Source organism: Salvelinus fontinalis, chromosome 18 (assembly GCF_029448725.1).
Source record: "Salvelinus fontinalis isolate EN_2023a chromosome 18, ASM2944872v1, whole genome shotgun sequence".
Taxonomy (NCBI): Eukaryota; Metazoa; Chordata; class Actinopteri; order Salmoniformes; family Salmonidae; genus Salvelinus; species Salvelinus fontinalis.
Window position 1 is genome coordinate 35,865,628 of NC_074682.1, and position 19,786 is coordinate 35,885,413.

At 43.0% G+C, this 19,786-nt stretch overlaps 1 protein-coding gene across 2 annotated transcripts in view; it reads left to right on the plus strand.

Annotated features, from left to right (window-relative positions):
* The window catches only part of LOC129815419 (SPRY domain-containing protein 3-like), a 115,302-nt gene extending 95,839 nt beyond the window's left edge, over positions 1–19,463 (plus strand). For both annotated transcript variants that reach the window (XM_055869217.1, XM_055869218.1), the window contains 4 exons: positions 16,381–16,438; positions 17,216–17,335; positions 17,543–17,670; positions 17,932–19,463. In XM_055869217.1, the coding sequence (XP_055725192.1) occupies positions 16,381–16,438; positions 17,216–17,335; positions 17,543–17,670; positions 17,932–18,066 (441 nt within the window). In that variant the 3' untranslated portion in view covers positions 18,067–19,463. The remainder of the gene's footprint in view (positions 1–16,380; positions 16,439–17,215; positions 17,336–17,542; positions 17,671–17,931) is intronic.
* The last annotated feature ends 323 nt before the right edge of the window (positions 19,464–19,786 follow it).

Below are 19,786 nucleotides of genomic sequence, written 5' to 3' on the forward strand. Positions count from 1 at the left end.
ATGCAGTTATTGATGAAGCCAGTGACTAATGTGGTGTAGTTCTCAATAACATCGGAGGAATCCTGGAACATATTCCAGTCTGCTAGCAAAACAGTCCTGTAGCTTAGCATCTGCTTCATCTGACCACTTTTTTTTATTTATCTAGTCACTGGTGCTTCCTGCTTTAATTTTTGAGGAGGATGGAATTATGGTCAGACTTGCCAAATGGCAAGCTTTGTATGTGTCTCTGTGTGTGGAGTAATGGTGTTCCAGAGTTGTTTTCCCCCTCTGGTTGCACATTTTAACATGCTGATAGAAATTTGGTAAAACAGATTTAAGTTTCCCTGCATTAAAGTCCCCGGCTACTAAGAGCTCCTCCTCTGGTTGATCGGAATACAGCTCATTCAATGCTGTCTTAGTGCCAGCCTCTGACTGTGGTGGTATGTAAAACAGCTACGAAAAGTACAGATAACTCTCTAGGTAGATAGTGTGGTCTACAGCTTATCATAAGATACTCTACCTCGAGCAATAGCTCGAGACTTCCTTAGATATCGTGCACCAGCTGTTATTTACAAAAGTACATAGTCCGCCGCCCCTTGTCTTACCAGACGCTGCTGTTCTATCCTGCCAGTACAGCGTATAACCAGCCACCTGTATGTTGATAGTGTCGTCGTTCAGCCACGACTCCGTGAAGCATAAAATATTACAGTTTTGAATGTCCCGTTGGTAGTTTAATCTCCGCGTAGGTCATACTTTTTTTCTCTCCAAAGATTGCACGTTTGCTAGCAGAATGGAAGGAAGTGAAGGTTTGTTCGATCGCCTACGAATTCTCAGAAGGCAGACCGTCCTCTGGTCCCTTTTTCTCCGCCTCATCTTCACACAAATCCCGGGGATCTGGGCCTGTTCCCGAGAAAGCAGTATATCATCCGCATGGGGCTCGTCAGACTCTTTAAAAGGAACAAAACGATTCTGCCAATCCGTGGTGAGTAATTGCAGTCCTAATGTCCAGAAGTTATTTTCGGTCATAAGAGACGGTAGCTGCAACATTATGTGCAAAATAAGTTTAAAAAAAAGTTATAAACAAACAAAAAAACACAATCAGTTGGGGACACGTAAAACATCATCCGCCTTCTCCGGCCCCATACAGTACGTGTGTGCTCCAAAGGCGGCGGCACTAACCGCTACATCACATGCCATGTCCTCCTACATTATCATCATCATCATTCATTGCTATTGTCACTATTGTCAATATCTCCAGCACAATGAACATCAATGACACTATTATGATCGTCATCATCACCCTACATTCTCGTTATCTAGCCTAGAATGAGTCCATCTGAAACATGTTATACTTCCATAGCATTCTACGGTTCTTAATTCGCTCTGTCACATCAAATGTTTTCATACCAATCCACATATAACACCGACACACCATCTGTTGTACAAATTCTGAATGTGCATTCAAATATACAGTTGAAGTGTGAAGTTTACTTACACTTAGGTTGGAGTCATTAAAACTCGTTTTTCAACTATCTTGTTAACTAACTACAGTTTTGACAAGTCGGTTAGGAAATCTACTTTGCATGACACAAGTCATTTCTCCAACAACTGTTTACAGACAGATTATTTCACTTATAATTCACTGTATCACAATTCCTGTGGGTCAGAAGTGTACATACACTAAGTTGCCTGTGCCTTTGAACAACTTGGAAAATTCCAGAAAATTATGTCATGGCTTTAAAAGCTTCTGATGGGCTAATTGACATCATTTGAGTCAATTGGAGGTGTACCTGTGGATGTATTTCAAGGCCTACCTTAAAACTCAGTGCCTCTTTGCTTGAAATCATGGGAAAATCAAAAGATATCAACCAAGACTTCAGAAAATAAATTGTAGACCTCCACCAGTCTGGTTCATCCTTGGGAGCAATTTCTAAATGCCTGAAGGTACCACGTTCATCTGTACAAACAATAGTACGCAAGTATAAACACCATGGGACCACACAGCCGTCATACCGCTCAGGAAGGAGACGCATTCTGTCTCCTAGAGATGAACGTACTTTAGTGTGAAAAGTACAAATCAATCCCAGAACAACAGCAAAGGACCGTGTGACGATGCTGGAGGAAACAGGTACAAAAGTATCTATAACCATAGTAAAACGAGTCCTATATCGACATAACCTGAATGGCAAGGAAGAAGCCACTGCTCCAAAACCGCCATAAAAAACCCAGACTACGGTTTGCAACTGCACATGGGAACAAAGATCGTACTTTTTGGAAAAATGTCCTCTGGTCTGATGAAACAAAAATAGAAATGTTTGGCCATATTGACCATGGTTATGGTTGGAGGAAAAGGGGGGAGACTTGCAAGCCGAAGAACACCATCCAAACCGTGAAGCACAGGGCTGGCAGCATCATGGTGCTTTGCTGCAGGAGGGACTGGTGCACTTCACAAAATAGTTGGCTTCATAAGGAAGGAAAATTATGTGGCTATATTGAAGCAACATCTCAAGACATCAGTCAGGAAGTTAAAGCTTGGTCACAAATGGGTCTTCTAAATGGACAATGACCCCAAGCATACTTCCAAAGTTGTGGCAATATGGCTTAAGGACAACAAATTCAAGATATTGGAGTGGCCATCACAAAGCCCTGACCTCAATCCAATAGAAAATTTGTGGGCAGAACTGAAAAAGCGTGTGCGAGCAAGGAGGCCTACAAACCTGACTGTTACACCAGCTCTCCCAACTTATTGTGGGAAGCTTGTAGAAGGCTACCCGAAACGTTTGAACCAAGTTTAACAATTTAAAGGCAATGCTACCAAATACTAATTGAGTGTATATAAGCTTCTGACCCACTGGGAATTTGATGAAAGAAATAAAAGCTGAAATAAATCATTCTCTCTTCTATTATTCTGACATTTCACATTCTTAAAATAAAGTGATAATCCTAAAACAGGGAATTGTTACTAGGATTAAATGTCAGGAATTGTGAAAAACTGAGTTTAAATGTATTGGGCTGAGGTGTATGTAAACTTCCAACTTCAACTGTATATGCAGGCCTCAATTCCAAATGATTGGGAAAGATGGGCACCATCTAAAAAGGTGGAATTAGGCTAGATGCTAATCAAACCTTAATTTTGGGGTGCAAAGGAGGTACATTACATTTACATTTAAGTCATTTAGCAGACGCTCTTATCCAGAGCAACTTACAAATTGGTGCATTCACCTTATGACATCCAGTGGAACAGCCACTTTACAATAGTGCATCTAAATCTTTTAAGGGGGGGGGGGGGGGGGGGGGGTCAGAAGGATTACTTTATCCTATCCTAGGTATTCCTTAAAGAGGTGGGGTTTCAGGTGTCTCCGGAAGGTGGTGATTGACTCCGCTGTCCTGGCGTCGTGAGGGAGTTTGTTCCACCATTGGGGGGCCAGAGCAGCGAACAGTTTTGACTGGGCTGAGCGGGAACTGTACTTCCTCAGTGGTAGGGAGGCGAGCAGGCCAGAGGTGGATGAACGCAGTGCCCTTGTTTGGGTGTAGGGCCTGATCAGAGCCTGAAGGTACTGAGGTGCCGTTCCCCTCACAGCTCCGTAGGCAAGCACCATGGTCTTGTAGCGGATGCGAGCTTCAACTGGAAGCCAGTGGAGAGAGCGGAGGAGCGGGGTGACGTGAGAGAACTTGGGAAGGTTGAACACCAGACGGGCTGCGGCGTTCTGGATGAGTTGTAGGGGTTTAATGGCACAGGCAGGGAGCCCAGCCAACAGCGAGTTGCAGTAATCCAGACGGGAGATGACAAGTGCCTGGATTAGGACCTGCGCCGCTTCCTGTGTGAGGCAGGGTCGTACTCTGCGGATGTTGTAGAGCATGAACCTACAGGAACGGGCCACCGCCTTGATGTTAGTTGAGAACGACAGGGTGTTGTCCAGGATCACGCCAAGGTTCTTAGCGCTCTGGGAGGAGGACACAATGGAGTTGTCAACCGTGATGGCGAGATCATGGAACGGGCAGTCCTTCCCCGGGAGGAAGAGCAGCTCCGTCTTGCCGAGGTTCAGCTTGAGGTGGTGATCCGTCATCCACACTGATATGTCTGCCAGACATGCAGAGATGCGATTCGCCACCTGGTCATCAGAAGGGGGAAAGGAGAAGATTAATTGTGTGTCGTCTGCATAGCAATGATAGGAGAGACCATGTGAGGTTATGACAGAGCCAAGTGACTTGGTGAATAGCGAGAATAGGAGAGGGCCTAGAACAGAGCCCTGGGGGACACCAGTGGTGAGAGCACGTGGTGAGGAGACAGATTCTCGCCACGCCACCTGGTAGGAGCGACCTGTCAGGTAGAACGCAATCCAAGCGTGGGCCGCGCCGGAGATGCCCAACTCGGAGAAGGTGGAGCGGAGGATCTGATGGTTCACAGTATCGAAGGCAGCCGATAGGTCTAGAAGGATGAGAGCAGAGGAGAGAGAGTTAGCTTTAGCAGTGCGGAGCGCCTCCGTGATACAGAGAAGAGCAGTCTCAGTTGAATGACTAGTCTTGAAACCTGACTGATTTGGATCAAAAAGGTCATTCTGAGAGAGATAGCAGGAGAGCTGGCCAAGGACGGCACGTTCAAGAGTTTTGGAGAGAAAAGAAAGAAGGGGTACTGGTCTGTAGTTGTTGACATCGGAGGGATCGAGTGTAGGTTTTTTCAGAAGGGGTGCAACTCTCGCTCTCTTGAAGACGGAAGGGACGTAGCCAGCGGTCAGGGATGAGTTGATGAGCGAGGTGAGGTAAGGGAGAAGGTCTCCGGAAATGGTCTGGAGAAGAGAGGAGGGGATAGGGTCAAGCGAGCAGGTTGTTGGGCGGCCGGCCGTCACAAGACGCGAGATTTCATCTGGAGAGAGAGGGGAGAAAGAGGTCAGAGCACAGGGTAGGGCAGTGTGAGCAGAACCAGCGGTGTCGTTTGACTTAGCAAACGAGGATCGGATCTCGTCGACCTTCTTTTCAAAATGGTTGACGAAGTCATCTGCAGAGAGGGAGGAGGGGGGGGGGGGAGGATTCAGGAGGGAGGAGAAGGTGGCAAAGAGCTTCCTAGGGTTAGAGGCAGATGCTTGGAATTTAGAGTGGTAGAAAGTGGCTTTAGCAGCAGAGACAGAAGAGGAAAATGTAGAGAGGAGGGAGTGAAAGGATGCCAGGTCCGCAGGGAGGCGAGTTTTCCTCCATTTCCGCTCGGCTGCCCGGAGCCCTGTAAAATGAAAAAGAAACTGAGGTAGTTGTTTAACCAGTCAGTGCCTTTGGTCAAATGTTGCTGTCTCTTATCTCGCTAGCTCAGCCATGACTATCCTATCCTCCAACTATTTCCAGTGAATGACAACTTTCACAGTGTGGCAGTTTTCCAAGCATGGCTATTTAGCCGCTAGGTAGCTGGGCATTTTTGTCTGATGAGTTGCTTACCACTGAGTAGCACCATACACAGAAAGAAACTACATAAAAAGAAAAGTATGCAGCAAGTGCTTGCGTTCTCTGGGTTAGAAAGATCAAGTTGATAATATCGTAGATAAAGCTAATATCCTAAAGTAATTAATTTGGACCCCTTCCAACGGTGTCTCTGTATAATTCATGACAGTGATTATCTCCATATTGTGGAAATATCATCTGTCAGGCAGTTTAGAGAGGGCTTGTCTAATGACTGTTTGCTCAATACAGAGACACCTGAACTCATTATGACAGCAGAGATTTAATCAACATGGAATCTGCACATCCTGTTTAATATAAATCAAAGAGCTGCTCCTTCAGATATGTCAGTTATTTTATCAGACGAGAACCTGGAAATAAGAGCCCCTCGATACTGCTGGATCCTTCTTGACCTTTTTGACTGTATCTGGAGCTCCCACTCTTGCGACATCATGGAGAGTTTCAAGTAAGTCACAGTTCAGGTAGGCCTCCCCGTTTCAGCAAACAAAGGGGAGTAGGTTTGCTCAACAACAAATGGCAGGAAAAAACTCTCCAAAATGACTTATTCAGAGCAGAAACGTCAGGATGTGCTTCATCAGAGCATAGAGCAAAGCCTTGAGCGTAAGAAGTAGATGTCTGCCTGTTTTTTTTAGTGCTCCAAATCCTGTTTACCATGAATTGTACTTTTGGAAGTTTTTCCTAGGTAAACCCGATTATTGAGGTTTTAATGTGTTGGTGTCTTCTATCTTTGTCCTGTACCTCCTGATAGCTAACCACTGTGTTCCCATGGCTGTTGTAAGGATGTGTTGTACCCAGACAATGACAATGAATGAAAGTCCTCCATTGGGCGTTGAAGCGAAACCATTCTGATGTCAGTTAGTTACGTTTGCCCAATTCATCTACCTTTGATCAAGTCCACACCCTTGTTAATCTCTGAGGTTGCCTAATGTCATATCACACACAGTCATTCTCCCTACCTCCTAAACCTTTGCACTCTTGTCTGTGTGTGTTGCTTGGCACTAAAGGCTGGATGAGGGTGAGAAAATAGAGCTCTGTGATTTCACTGATTTGTTTTCCGGGGATTGTTTTCTGGAGCAGTCGGCGGTTCTGGTGGGACATCATAAATCCAGCAGTCTGCCATTCCTGAGGTTTCAGACTTCCACTGCTCACCTTCACCTCCTAGCAGGCCCAATGAGCCATCCTCTCATTAATGTGTTGATTGTGAACCATTACCTCTCACAGGAAAAATCAAAGGCGGATGTCATCCCCGTTGATAAACTACTTGTGAAAGCAGATCAGTGACAACTTTGACTCCTCTTTTTTCTTGGAGAACAGTGGGATGGTGTGATACACATTCCTGTGTCCCTCTATCTCTCGGTCTCCTACCTCTCCATCTCTTTCTTTCTCATCTATCATGGTCTTCATCTTAACTTTTTCATCCCTTAAACATACTCCCATTTAATCTCATCTTCCCATCTCTCCATTGCCTCACCTGTCCATCTCCATACCTCTCCCACTATCTGACCCTCTCTTTATCCACTGTCCTCTCCTCCCTGTGTCTTTATCTCTCCATATCTGTACCAATAAAGCCCTTGCCACTGTGGCCATAGCGGCTTCCATTGGCACAAAGGCAGCTCTCTTCTCATTCTTCTCTAAACCAGTTAGCATTAGTCGTGACCTGGTGGCGCCACAGTACATGTCTTTGTTACTGTGTGTTTCAGTGAATAATACCATCATAGAAGTAAGGGAAGTTCCCCCCCAATTGTACAAAATAATATGGCAACTTATTGGCACCGAGCGCAGCATATACACGATGGACAAGTACACTAGTTCTGGCCCGGTTTCATCCAAAGCTGATGGCAAATGCCATGCTGCAAATGAGTTGTGTAACACTCCAAAATTCCTATAGTGGGCGAGTGTGTTCTATCTAAATTTTTCATAGGCTTTATGTAACGCAAGTCAAGACCCAAGAGTAAAATTTTGAGATTTTGAAAGTTTTGGCAAAAACTTATCACCCCCTTAAAAAAGTGCTTTCTGGACCGTTTTTTGAAATTCTTTCGAGTTTTATGTCAATTACACGTGTGTAAGAACTATATGAAAATACTTTTTTCAAATTTTATTAACATAATTTTTTTTGATTTTTTTTTTTGAACTTAAGGTATATGTATTGTACATTTGGAATGTGATTTCATAGGAAGTCAAAAGTCAAAAATGTGAATAAATTAGAAAAAACTTATCAACCCCTTTAAAAAAGTGCTTTTTTGGATTTCATAGTCAAAAATAACATTTTGTTTTTAAAAGGCCAAAATGAAGCATTTAAAACGGTTTTGAAAAATGACGCCTGGTACCCAAAACATGAAACATAGAATATTTTTTGGCTTTTTTTGGAAACCTCCTTAAATCACTCAGGCCGGACCCCCATTGACTCGAGAAGAAAAAACAAAACAAAAATTCCAGAAGAAAAAACAGAATATTTTCTGACTTTTTTTGGAAAAACTCCATAAATCACTCAGGCCATTGACTCGAGAAGAAAAAACATAAAATATTTTTAAGAAAAAAATAGAATATTTTCTGACTTTTTTTGAAAACCTCCATAAATCACTCAGGCCAGCACACATTGATTTTTGGCCGTGAATAGTGCTCCCAGAGCGGGTATGGAATGCTGGATGCCCCCTAAAAGCAATTTCAACCATGGCACCTGGTAACCCCAAAAAAATACCAGGTGCACGAAAAGTTTGGACTTAGAATATTTTTTGAGTTTTTTGGAAAAACTCCATAAATCACTCAGGCCATTGACTCAAGAAGAAAAAAAATAAAATATTTTAAAGAAAAAACAGAATATTTTCTGACTTTTTTTGAAAACCTCCATAAATCACTCAGGCCAGCACCCATTGTTTTTTGCCCGTAGTATAGTGCTCCCAGAGCGGATATGGAAGTCTGGATCCCCCCTAAAAGCATTTAAGGCTCTGTGTGTCTTTAAGCACCATATCCTTGCTGTGTGTGTGTGTGTGTGTGAGCTTTTCTTTGACATCTGTTTAGAGAAATGACTGATTTACAGTTCATGAAGGTTGCCTAATCACACACTTAAAGTTTTGGAAAGATCTTGACTTTTTTAACCCTTTGAAACAGCACCTATGTCCCCATTTTAAGGCACTTCCGGTTGGCACAGGAAGCTTAGAATCAACACAGGTAGACCTCATAGTGGCTTGATGGATTGTCATTGAAGACAGGTTCATAAGACATTCATAACCCACATAGGGTTTATTTAAAGAATGCACGTTACATTTGCATATGATTCAACAGTGAAAAACATCACATCATATTGCAAACATAACACAGTGTTATATTTGCAATATGATGTATTGAATCATATTGCAAACATAACACAGTGTTACATTTGCAATATGATGTGGTGAATCATATTGCAAACATAACACAGTGTTATATTTGCAATATGATGTATTGAATCATATTGCAAACATAACACAGTGTTACATTTGCAATATGATGTGGTGAATCATATTACAAACATAACACATAGTGTTACATTTGCAATATGATGTGTTGAATCATATTGCAAACATAACACAGTGTTACATTTGCAATATGATGTGGTGTATCATATTGCAAACATAACACACAGTGTTACATTTGCAATATGATGTGTTGAATCATATTGCAAACATAACACACAGTGTTACATTTGTAATATGATGTGTTGAATCATATTGCAAACATAACACACACTGTTACATTTGCAATATGATGTGTTGATTCATATTGCAAATGTAACGCGCATTCTTTAAATACTTTAGAAATACAAAATTGAACATCCTGATGACCTCAGGATGGCCGGCCAGTGTTAGTGGTTCCTCTCCATCGCTCGTTGCGTGAAAATTTCATCATGTCGATTTTGCTGATGGTACCCCCGCGTTGAAACATATTGCAATTGTACAAAAGTCAACTAGCAAGTCGGTGTCCATCAGTCAATTGGATGTTTTCAGACACCAAACTGATACCATCTGACACCAAACTCACTTTTTCCAACTCCTTTAGAAGCCAACTATGACATATTTCAGAGCAGGCCCAAAATTCACAGCGCCTTCCATTTAAACCATAATAAACCAAATAATACGTAGTTATGTTCTAGCTGCGGGTCCAATTTTCACATTATGTTTAGCCCTATGTGAGGCGACCTCGAATCCCAAGTTTTGGCTCGATAGGTCATTCGGTGCCCGAGCAAAACCCTAATTGGTGCTGAAAATCCACTGTTTTCATTGCCTTGCTACGGGGTCCTTGAATGAGCAATCAAACAGGCTCGTTGGGGTCTGTCTTTATGGGCCGAGACGGTTTCAACGCACCTAGTCTTGAGACTCTGGGACTTTTCTAAATGTCGTCCATTTCGTTGAGCTGAAATGAATTGAAAACATAGCAAATACACAAGGCTGTTTATCGGTCCGAGAACCTTCTAGAGCCACATAAATCACCGTGCACAATCGACCTGAGGTCTAGAACAGGTTTGTAAATTTTCAGAACTCTAGGTCTGACGGTTCTTTAAAAGTTCAAACAAAAGTAACTACTACATGCACTGTCTGCCTCTTAGCCCCTCAGTGTGTCCCTCCATCATTTCTGTTGATTGTGTATTTTTTTTTTTTTTTTTTTTTAATCTGATGGGATAAATGACTGATTTACAGTTCAGGAGGGTTGTCTATTCACATATATGAAGTTTTGGAAAGATTTGACATTTTTAACCCTTCAAAACAGCCCATTTGACACCAATTATGGCACTTCCGGTTGGCACAGGAAGTTGAAAATAAACACATATACTCACTGGAGTATGCTGTTTGAGAATCCTGAATTTTAAGTCTATATGTTAAAATTTGACTGATTTACATAGGGCTGAATGCACTATTTCTCTCAAACTGCAGGTTGGCTATTGCAAACACTTTTAGGGTGATTTTACCACTTCCGGTTGCTCCAGGAAGCTTAGAATTGACACAGGTAGACCTCATGGTGGCCTGATGGACTGACATCAAAGACAGGTTCATAAGACAATCATAACCCACATAGGCTTTAGGTTGAATTTAGAGGTGCAGTCAATGTATTCCAATGGGGAGACATTTCATTTTAAACTATTTCATGTAAACACCTTCTTTTAACTGTGAAGGGTTAATGCCACAAGGTCAGGGTTAGGCTTGCACAGATCGGGAGGACCTTAGGATTGTTCCTGAGGTGAAATTGTGCTTCTAACCTTAACGGTTCTCTCTCTGTGTCCCAAAAGCAAATAAAATTGACATTGAGGTCAAAGGGTCATTTGTGTCCGTTCTCTTGTAACGGTCGCTGCGCTCAGACCGAGCGAGCTACGGTCAAGCGGGGCGTCTCGTTGAACTCGGCACGGCCTAGAGATAATAGGAATGCCATTGTCGGCTCTGTGTGTCTTTAAGCACCGTACCTTTTCACTCCCTCCTTGCTTTGTGTGTGTGTGTGTGTGAGAGAGAGAGCTTTGACATCTGCTTAGAGAAATTACTAATTTACAGTTCATGAGGGTTGTCTAATCACACAAATGAAGTTTTGAAAAGTTCTGACCTTTTTAACCCTTCGAAACAGAACCATAACTCCATTTTAAGGCACTTTCGGTTGGCACAGGAAGCTATAGTTAAACACATGTCTTGACTGGGGTATGCTGTTAAAGAATCCTGAGTTTTAAGTCTATACGTTAAGAATTGACTGATCTACATAGGGTTGAATGCAGTGATTTTTCAAAATTGCAAGTCATGTATATCAGGATATCTTTTAGGCTGATTTAACCACTTCCGGTTGCTCCAGGAAGCTTAGAATCAACACAGGTAGACCTCATAGTGGCCTGATGGACTGACATCAAAGACAGGTTCATAAGACATTCATAACCCACTTAGGCTTCAGGTTGAATTTAGAGGTGCAGTCAATGTGTTGCTATGGGATGACAATGACATGCTAGTTGACTTGCTAGGCGACTTTTGTACAATTTCAATATGTTTCAACGCGGGGCTACCATCACCAAAATCGACATGATGAAATTTCACGCAACGAGCGATGGAGAGGAACCACTATCACTGCCCGGCCATCCTGAGGTCATCAGGACGTTGACTTTTGTATTTCTACGGTATTTAAAGAATGCACGTTACATTTGTAATATGATTCAACATCACATCATATTGCAAATGTAACAGGCATTTGCAATATGAAAAACATCACATCATATTGCAAATGTAACGTGCATTCTCTTAAATACTTTAGAAATGCAAAAGTCAACGTTCTGATGACCTCAGGATGGCCGGGCAGTGATAGTGGTTCCTCTCCATCGCTCGTTTTGTGAAATTTCATCATGTCGCTTTTTCCTCATGGTACCTCCCCGTTGAAACATATTGCAATTGTACAAAAGTCAACGAGCAAGTCAGTGTCCATCAGTCAAATAGATATTTTCAGACACCAAACTGATACCATCTGACTCCAAACTCACTTTTTCCAACTCCTTTCGATGCCAACTATAACATATTTCAGAGCAGGCCCAAAATTCACAGCGCTTTCTCTTTAAACCATAATAAAACAAATAATACATAGTTATGTTCTAGCTGCGGGTCCAATGTTCACATTATGTTTAGCCCTATGTGAGGCGACCTCGAATCCCAAGTTTCGGCTCGATAGGTCGTTCGGTGTCCGAGCAAAACGCTAATTGGTGCTGAAAATCCACTGTTTTCATTGCCTTGCTATGGGGTCCTTGAATGAGCAATCAAACAGGCTCGTTGGGGTCTGTCTCTATGGGCCGAGCCGGTTTCAACGCACCTAGTCTTGAGACTCTGGGACTTTTCTAAAGGTCGTCCGTTTCGTTGAGGTCAAATGAATTGAAAACATGGCAAATACACGAGGCTTTTTATCGATCCGAGAACCTTCTAGAGTCATATAATTCACTGTGAACAATCGACCTGAGGTCTAGAACAGGTTTGTTAATTTTCAGAACTCTAGGTCTGACGGTTCTTTAAAAGTTGGAACAAAAGTAACTACTGCAGGCACTGTCTGCCTCTTAGCCCCGCAGAGTGTCCCTCCATCATTTCTGTGTGGGTGTGCATTTTTATTTTTTTGAAATCTGATGGGATGAATGACTGATTTACAGTTCAGGAAGGTTGTCTATTCACATATATGAAGTTTTGGAAAGATTTTACATTTTTAACCCTTTGAAACAGCCCATTTGACACCAATTATGGCACTTCCGGTTGGCACAGGAAGCTGAAAAAAAACACATATCATCACTGGAGTATGTTGTTACAGAATCCTGAGTTTTAAGTCTGTATGTTAAAAATTGACTGATTTACATAGGGTTGAATGCACTATTTCTCTCAAACTGCATGTTGGGTATGGCAAACACTTTTAGGATGATTTAACCACTTCCGGTTGCTCCAGGAAGCTTAGAATCGACACAGGTAGACCTCATGGTGGCCTGATGGACTGACATCAAAGACAGGTCCATAAGACAATCATAACCCACATAGGCTTTAGGTTGAATTTAGAGGTGCAGTCAATGTATTCCAATGGGGAGACATTTCATTGTAAACTTTTTGATGTAAACACCTTCTTTTAACTGTGAAGGGTTAATGCCACAAGGTCATGGTTAAGCTTGCACAGATCGGGAGGACCTTAAGAACACTCCTGAGGTGAAATTGTGTTTCTAACCTTAACGGTTCTCTCTCTGGGTCCCAAAAGCAAATGAAATTGACATTGAGGTCAAAAGGTCATTTGTGTCCGTTCTCTTGTAACGGTCGCTGCGCTCTGACCGAGCGAGCTACGGTCAAGCGGGGCATCTCGTTGAACTCGGCACGGCCTAGAGATAATAGTAATGCCATTGTGGGCTTTGTGTTTCTTTAAGCACCGTACTTTTTCACTCCATCCTTCCTTTTTGTGTCTGTGTGTTTGTGTGAGAGAGCTTTTCTTTGACATCTGTTTGGAAAAATGACATATTACAGTTCATGAGGGTTGTCTAATCACACAAGTGAAGTTTTGAAAAGATCTGACCTTTATTACCCTTCAAACCTGACCCTATGGCACCTTTTAAGGTACTTCCAGTTGACATAGGAAGCTGAACGTGAACACATACCCTCCTTGGGGTAGGCTCTTATATAATATTGAGTTTTAAGTCTTTATGTTAAGAGCGGACTTATTTAAAGAGGGTTAAAGGAGTGTGTGTTATTTCATAAAATCATATAAAATCACAGGATTCTCGCAGAGCTTCGAGACCCACTTTAAAAATGTACGTCTGAACACACTGCAACTGGATCTGTGATTTTTTTGGGGGGGAAAATCCTCTTTGTGAACATCACCAAACGGTCAATGTACGATTTCTCTTAAATTACGATAGATAAATGGCTGGTTCTTTTTTTCCTGACACCGTATGCTTATGTACTTTGACATGAAGCGGTCAAATTAGCACCCTACTTGCGTTTTAACCCTTTAATCCCAGAAAAATGGCCATAGCTCAAAAAGCGCTGAGGTCTCGACGCCATCTTGTTCGGGGCCAACTGCCCATTACTCCAAACCTACGCTCGCCGAGTTTCGTCTTCGAAATATTTTCAGTTTAGGAGAAAAGGCCGCGCTCGTTTGCCACGTGTTCGTGCGCCTGCAATATGATTTATTTTCCCTCTTGTGGGAATTTTCGAGAATGCAGAAAAAAGTCAAAAATTTGTCATTTTTATAAAACGGAAACCGAAATTCCGAAACGTTTTTTTGAGTGACTTCCTGAAAGAGCTCTCCGCCGCCCACGGCCCGACGCCGTCCGCGATTTTCTGCGACGTAATAAGACGTCAGGTAAGGGACCGTACATTTGCAATGGGACTTTCTTCACTAACCATACGGCTCCCGTCTCAGAGTTCCCTTATGTATGCTAGGGCTATTAGCTCCGGTGACGCCATCCCCAGCTGATGTTACCCACGGTGTGTTAAAGATTAGCATCTGAGTGTTTTGAGAAAGCTGTTTCATTAATGGATAGCATTTGCTGTGGGTAAAGCCTTTAACAAATGGTGTCTTCAGAGTAGCAGTGACTCATCATAGTGTTTTATGGCTGCAAATCCAGATCATTTTAATGACCCTTATGTGTCAAAATGTATTGCAGAGATGGAGTAGAGGAGGCTGGCTGAAGAACTAGAAAATAAATGCTCTTATTGTTCCTTCATGAGGACTTCCATTGTATGGGCTGATGGACAGGGTGCACCCCCATTAAATGTGACTCATCTTCAGATCTTATCAGCTACAACACTGGGGTTTCTGTTGGATCATCTGGAGGCTCAATGGCACATTGGCAGGAAACTAAATCAATGAAACAAACACACACAAACTCAGCAAAAATAGAAACGTCCTCACTGTCAACTGCGTTTATTTTGGGCAAACTTAACATGTGTACATATTTGTATGAACATAACAAGATTCAACAACCGAGACATAAACTGAACAAGTTCCACAGACATGTGACTAACAGAAATTGAATAATGTGTCCCTGAACCAAGGTCAAAATCAAAAGTAACAGTCAGTATCTGGTGTGGCCACCAGCTGCATTAAGTACTGCAGTGCATCTCCTCCTCATGGACTGTACCAGATTTGCCAGTTCTTGCTGTGAGATGTTACCCCACTCTTCCACCAAGGCACCTGCAAGTTCCCGGACATTTCTGGGGGGAATGGCCCTAGCCCTCACCCTCCGATCCAACAGGTCCCAGACATGCTCAATGGGATTGAGATCCGGGCTCTTCGCTGGACATGGCAGAACACTGACATTCCTGACTTGCAGGAAATCACACACAGAATGAGCAGTATGGCTGGTGGCATTGTCATGCTGGAGGGTCATGTCAGGATGAGCCTGCAGGAAGGGTACCACACGAGGGAGGAGGATGTCTTCCCTGTAACGCACAGCGTTGAGATTGCCTGCAATGACAACCAGCTCAGTCCGATGATGCTGTGACACACCGCCCCAGACCATGACGGACCCTCCACCTCCAAATCGATCCCGCTCCATAGTACAGGCCTCGGTGTAACGCTCATTCCTTCAGCGATTAACGCGAATCTGACCATCACCCCTGGTGAGACAAAAGCGCGACTCGTCAGTGAAGAGCACTGTTTGCCAGTCCTGTCTGGTCCCGCAACGGTGTGTTTGTGCCCATAGGCGACGTTGTTGCCGGTGATGTCTGGTGAGAACCTGCCTTACAACAGGCCTATTACAACAGGCCTACAAGCCCTCAGTCCAGCCTCTCTCAGCCTATTGCGGACAGTCTGAGCACTGATGGAGGGATTGTGCGTTCCTGGTGTAACTCAGGCAGTTGTTGTTGTTGCCATCCTGTACCTGTCCCGCAGGTGTGATGTTCGGATGTACCGATCCTGTGCAGGTGTTGTTACACGTGGTCTGCCACTGCGAGGACGATCAGCTCTCCGTCCTGTCTCCCTGTAGCGCTGTCTTAGGCGTCTCACAGTACGGACATTGCAATTTATTGCCCTGGCTACATCTGCAGTCGTCATGCCTCCTTGCAGCATGCCTAAGGCACGTTCACGCAGATGAGCAGGGACCCTGGGCATCTTTCTTTTGGTGTTTTTCAGAGCCAGTAGAACGGCCTCTTTAGTGTCCTAAGTTTTCATAACTGTGACCTTAATTGCCTACCGTCTGTAAGCTGTTAGTGTCTTAATGACCGTTCCACAGATGCATGTTCATTAATTGTTTATGGTTCATTGAACAAGCATGGGAAACAGTGTTTAAACCCTTTACAATGAAGATCTGGGAAGTTATTTGGATTTCTACGAATTATCTTTGAAAGACAGGGTCCTGAAAAAGGGAAGTTTATTTTTTTGCTGAATTTAAATGTGCGCACGCACACTATTAATCAGTATCAGGAAGGTGTCATTAGATACACAGACACCTCGTATGAGTCAAATGAGACCTCATTGACATATTATCACTTAATTTTACAGGATTACCCCAAAAACAGACACCCTGGCTGGAGCAGGGGCTCCATAGCCTATCATGCAGGTGAGTGTCCTGAGTCATGTAGTGTCTGTATCTGTCCGTCTGCAAGTGTTCCTGCATGATGGTTTGGTTTGTTGCTTGAATATTTCTGTCTCTGTACCTGCTTGCCATGCATGATACTAATTATTGGTCAGACCGACTTCTGTGGTACCCTTCCTGCCCATAGGGCTCTGGTCAAAAGTAGTGCACTATGTAGGGAATAGGGTGCCATGTAGGGCTCAGCCAGAGATTGCGAGAGAAGCTGAGAGTTGTCCAAGTCTCCATGAATGGTGGGATACCATTATCAGTGTGTTACTGTTATGATAAGCCTGTGTGTTTATCGCTGCTTATCTGCCAAAGTGGTGATTAGGTGAAGCCCCACCTAGTGATCTCTTCATGTTTCATCTGTTCCATGTCATTGTTTCTCTCTTCCTAAAATCCACCCTAAGGATGAGAAAGTAGGTCTTTCCTCTCGCATTCCCCCTGACCTCTGGTTGACTATTCCACTGCCGAATGAGGTTGAGATGAGGACAAATGGAGTTTTAAGTTAATGTTCTAGCTCAGCACACAGCAGTCAGTCTCAATCATCTCACTCATTTGGAAGTTCTGGGCTGGGCTCATTTTCCTTTTCAATTCAGTTAATTTAGGAGATTCATTGAAGTAGGAATTTTCTGTTTACTCTGAACTGATTGAATTTGCATGGAATTGAAATACCGAATGATTCAAACTTGCATACATGCTCTCTCATATACACACACACACACACACACACTCTCTCTTTTCTCCTTCCCTCTCTCTCAGATGATGGGAAGCTCTTCCAGGGTAGTGGGGTGGGGGACGCCTTTGGCCCTCGCTGTTTTGAGGGGGACGTCATGGGCTGTGGCATCATGTTCCCACGGGACTACATCCTGGACAGTGGAGGTGAGTGCACCATTAGGCTGCTGCCATCTGAGACAGACAACCATGAAACAAATAATGTCATTAGATTATAAAAAATGTAATAAAGCAGCAAATGTGAGTGGGGATTTTGAATAGTATATTTAGTTAACTGTATCCTCATTCTCCCTGTCTATCAATCTGTCTGTCTCGCCATGTGTCTGTCTTTCTGAGCATATGTGGCTCCCTCAGATGACAGTGACGACGGGGACTCGGAGTTGCGGCCTAAGCAGCGGCGTGTCCAGAACGACCTCTATATGAACGACGAGGAGGAGGTTCGGGAGGAACTGGAGGGGGAGCAGGAGGGGAGGAATGTCGTGGTGAGAGACTCTTGTCTACATCAGCAAACCTTCAAACAGGGCCAGAGCGTCAGCTCTGTGAGAGGCAGGAGAGGGTTTATGTTGAATTAGTTAGGGTTTTATGTGATGTGTTCTGATTTGATATAGGAGTGGTAAAACAGTAGGCACTGAATTTTAAGAATAATTTGTCACTTTTGTTCATATCCTAAATTCATTTAAATGGAATCAACCCCAACCCTAGTGTGAATAGTAGCTCACTGTCGCCCCCTTGTGTTGTGCTAGGTGTTCTTTACACGGAATGGGAAGGTGGTGGGCCGCAAGGAGGTGGCAGTGCCAGCAGGGGGGTTCTATCCTACCATCGGCATGATGAGCACCGGGGAAAAGGTCAGGGTGGACCTGCACCCCCTAAGCGGGTGAGAGGAGAGGGGGAGGATGGAGTGAAGAGAGCAGGGACATGACCAGAGAGAAGTGGCTCCAACACAGACAGACACACACACACACCACAAACTCGGAGGACAGGGCCAGCTCCAGGCATAAGCGGTCGCTTATGGCTCCAAGCCACTAGGGGGCCCCCCCAAAAAATGTGGTTGTGCATCAGCAATTTTCCTCTTGGTATGTCAGTCACTGACAGTCACTCAATTAACCATGTCAGCTAACTCTTTTTAGATTGGTAAATTATTCTTGCCAGCTATCTAAACTTGTAGTAAATATGGTCGAATACTGACAGGTCACGCAGGATGCATGCCCAGCGGCCCATTGCTTTTGTTAGTCACTTTCACTCAGATATCATTAACATGGCAAAATGTGAAGAATTACAGGAAATTAACTTTAAAACAGAAAAAAAAAATCTGCCCCATGGCAAAATGGGCAGAATTGGCCAACAAAATTTCGCTTAGGGCCCCAATTGGCTAGAGGCCCTGTCGGGAGGATGACGCTAGACCAATATGGGAGTTTATTTGGAGTCGTCACAGTGCAGTATCCCTCTTCTTCACATCACTCCTGGATCCAGCATGTTGTCTGGGAAGTCCCACCTCAGTTTAGTTTACTCTGGGTTGACTCCTATCAGTAGAGGAAACTCGTGCTACTAGATAGTATGAAGATTAATATTATTCAAAGCTGATATGTCAAGACTATACTGTATGGGTGCCTCAAAGTGCTTACTTTTATCATGTCAATAAAAAATGCTAGAACCAGTTTAAAGAGATGCTGGACCAATCCCAGGTCTTTAGCAACAATCATTCAAGTCAAGTCTTATTAGTTCAACTATATTTTGAGATTATTAAAGGAATGTATTCAAAATGCTGAAGAAATGTAACCCACAGACAAGAAATACAACTCTCAGGTATGCCAAAATCCAAATGACGATAACTAGGATGTTGTGTTATGTCATTTCTTTCTAAGACTATGATAATGCCATATCATTTTATAACGAGCACTTTATTGTAGATATACTGTATTATGATGCATTACTACAGGCATTTGAGGTTTATTGTGGAATTTATATTGTTACATTACATTTATATTGTGGAATGACAGGTTAAATGAAAAACTTAATCAAGATCTGCCTTTCTAGGCCATTTTAATTTGTTTTGATTAATCTTCTGTAATATCAGAACTGTACTCAAGCAATGTGCTGATTGATTGTATTTTATGATTTAAAAAACAGAAGATCATGCACTAACTGTTCCTGACCGAGTGTCATTTGATTTCATATTAGGTTCATTTAATCATTGATATGAATGTATGTGTCACCTCTAAATTGTGCACTTGTATGCAATGTTTATAAATAAAGATGAGTATCTATTTATATAGGATGGCTTGCTTTGTGTGTTTTTTCTCTCTCATTTGGATGAAAGACTTATAGACAGCAGAGGGAGCTATATTATTTTATTTAACTAGTCAAGTCAGTTAATTAAGAACAAATTCTTATTTACAATGACGGCCTACCAAAAGGAAAAAGACCTGCGGGGACGGGGATTTAAAAAAACATATAAATATAGGACAAAACACACATCGCAACGAGAGACAACACTACATAAAGAGAGACCTAAGACAACACAACATGGTAGCAGCACAAAACATAGTACAAACATTATTGGACACAGACAACGGCACAAAGGGTAAGAAGGTAGAGACA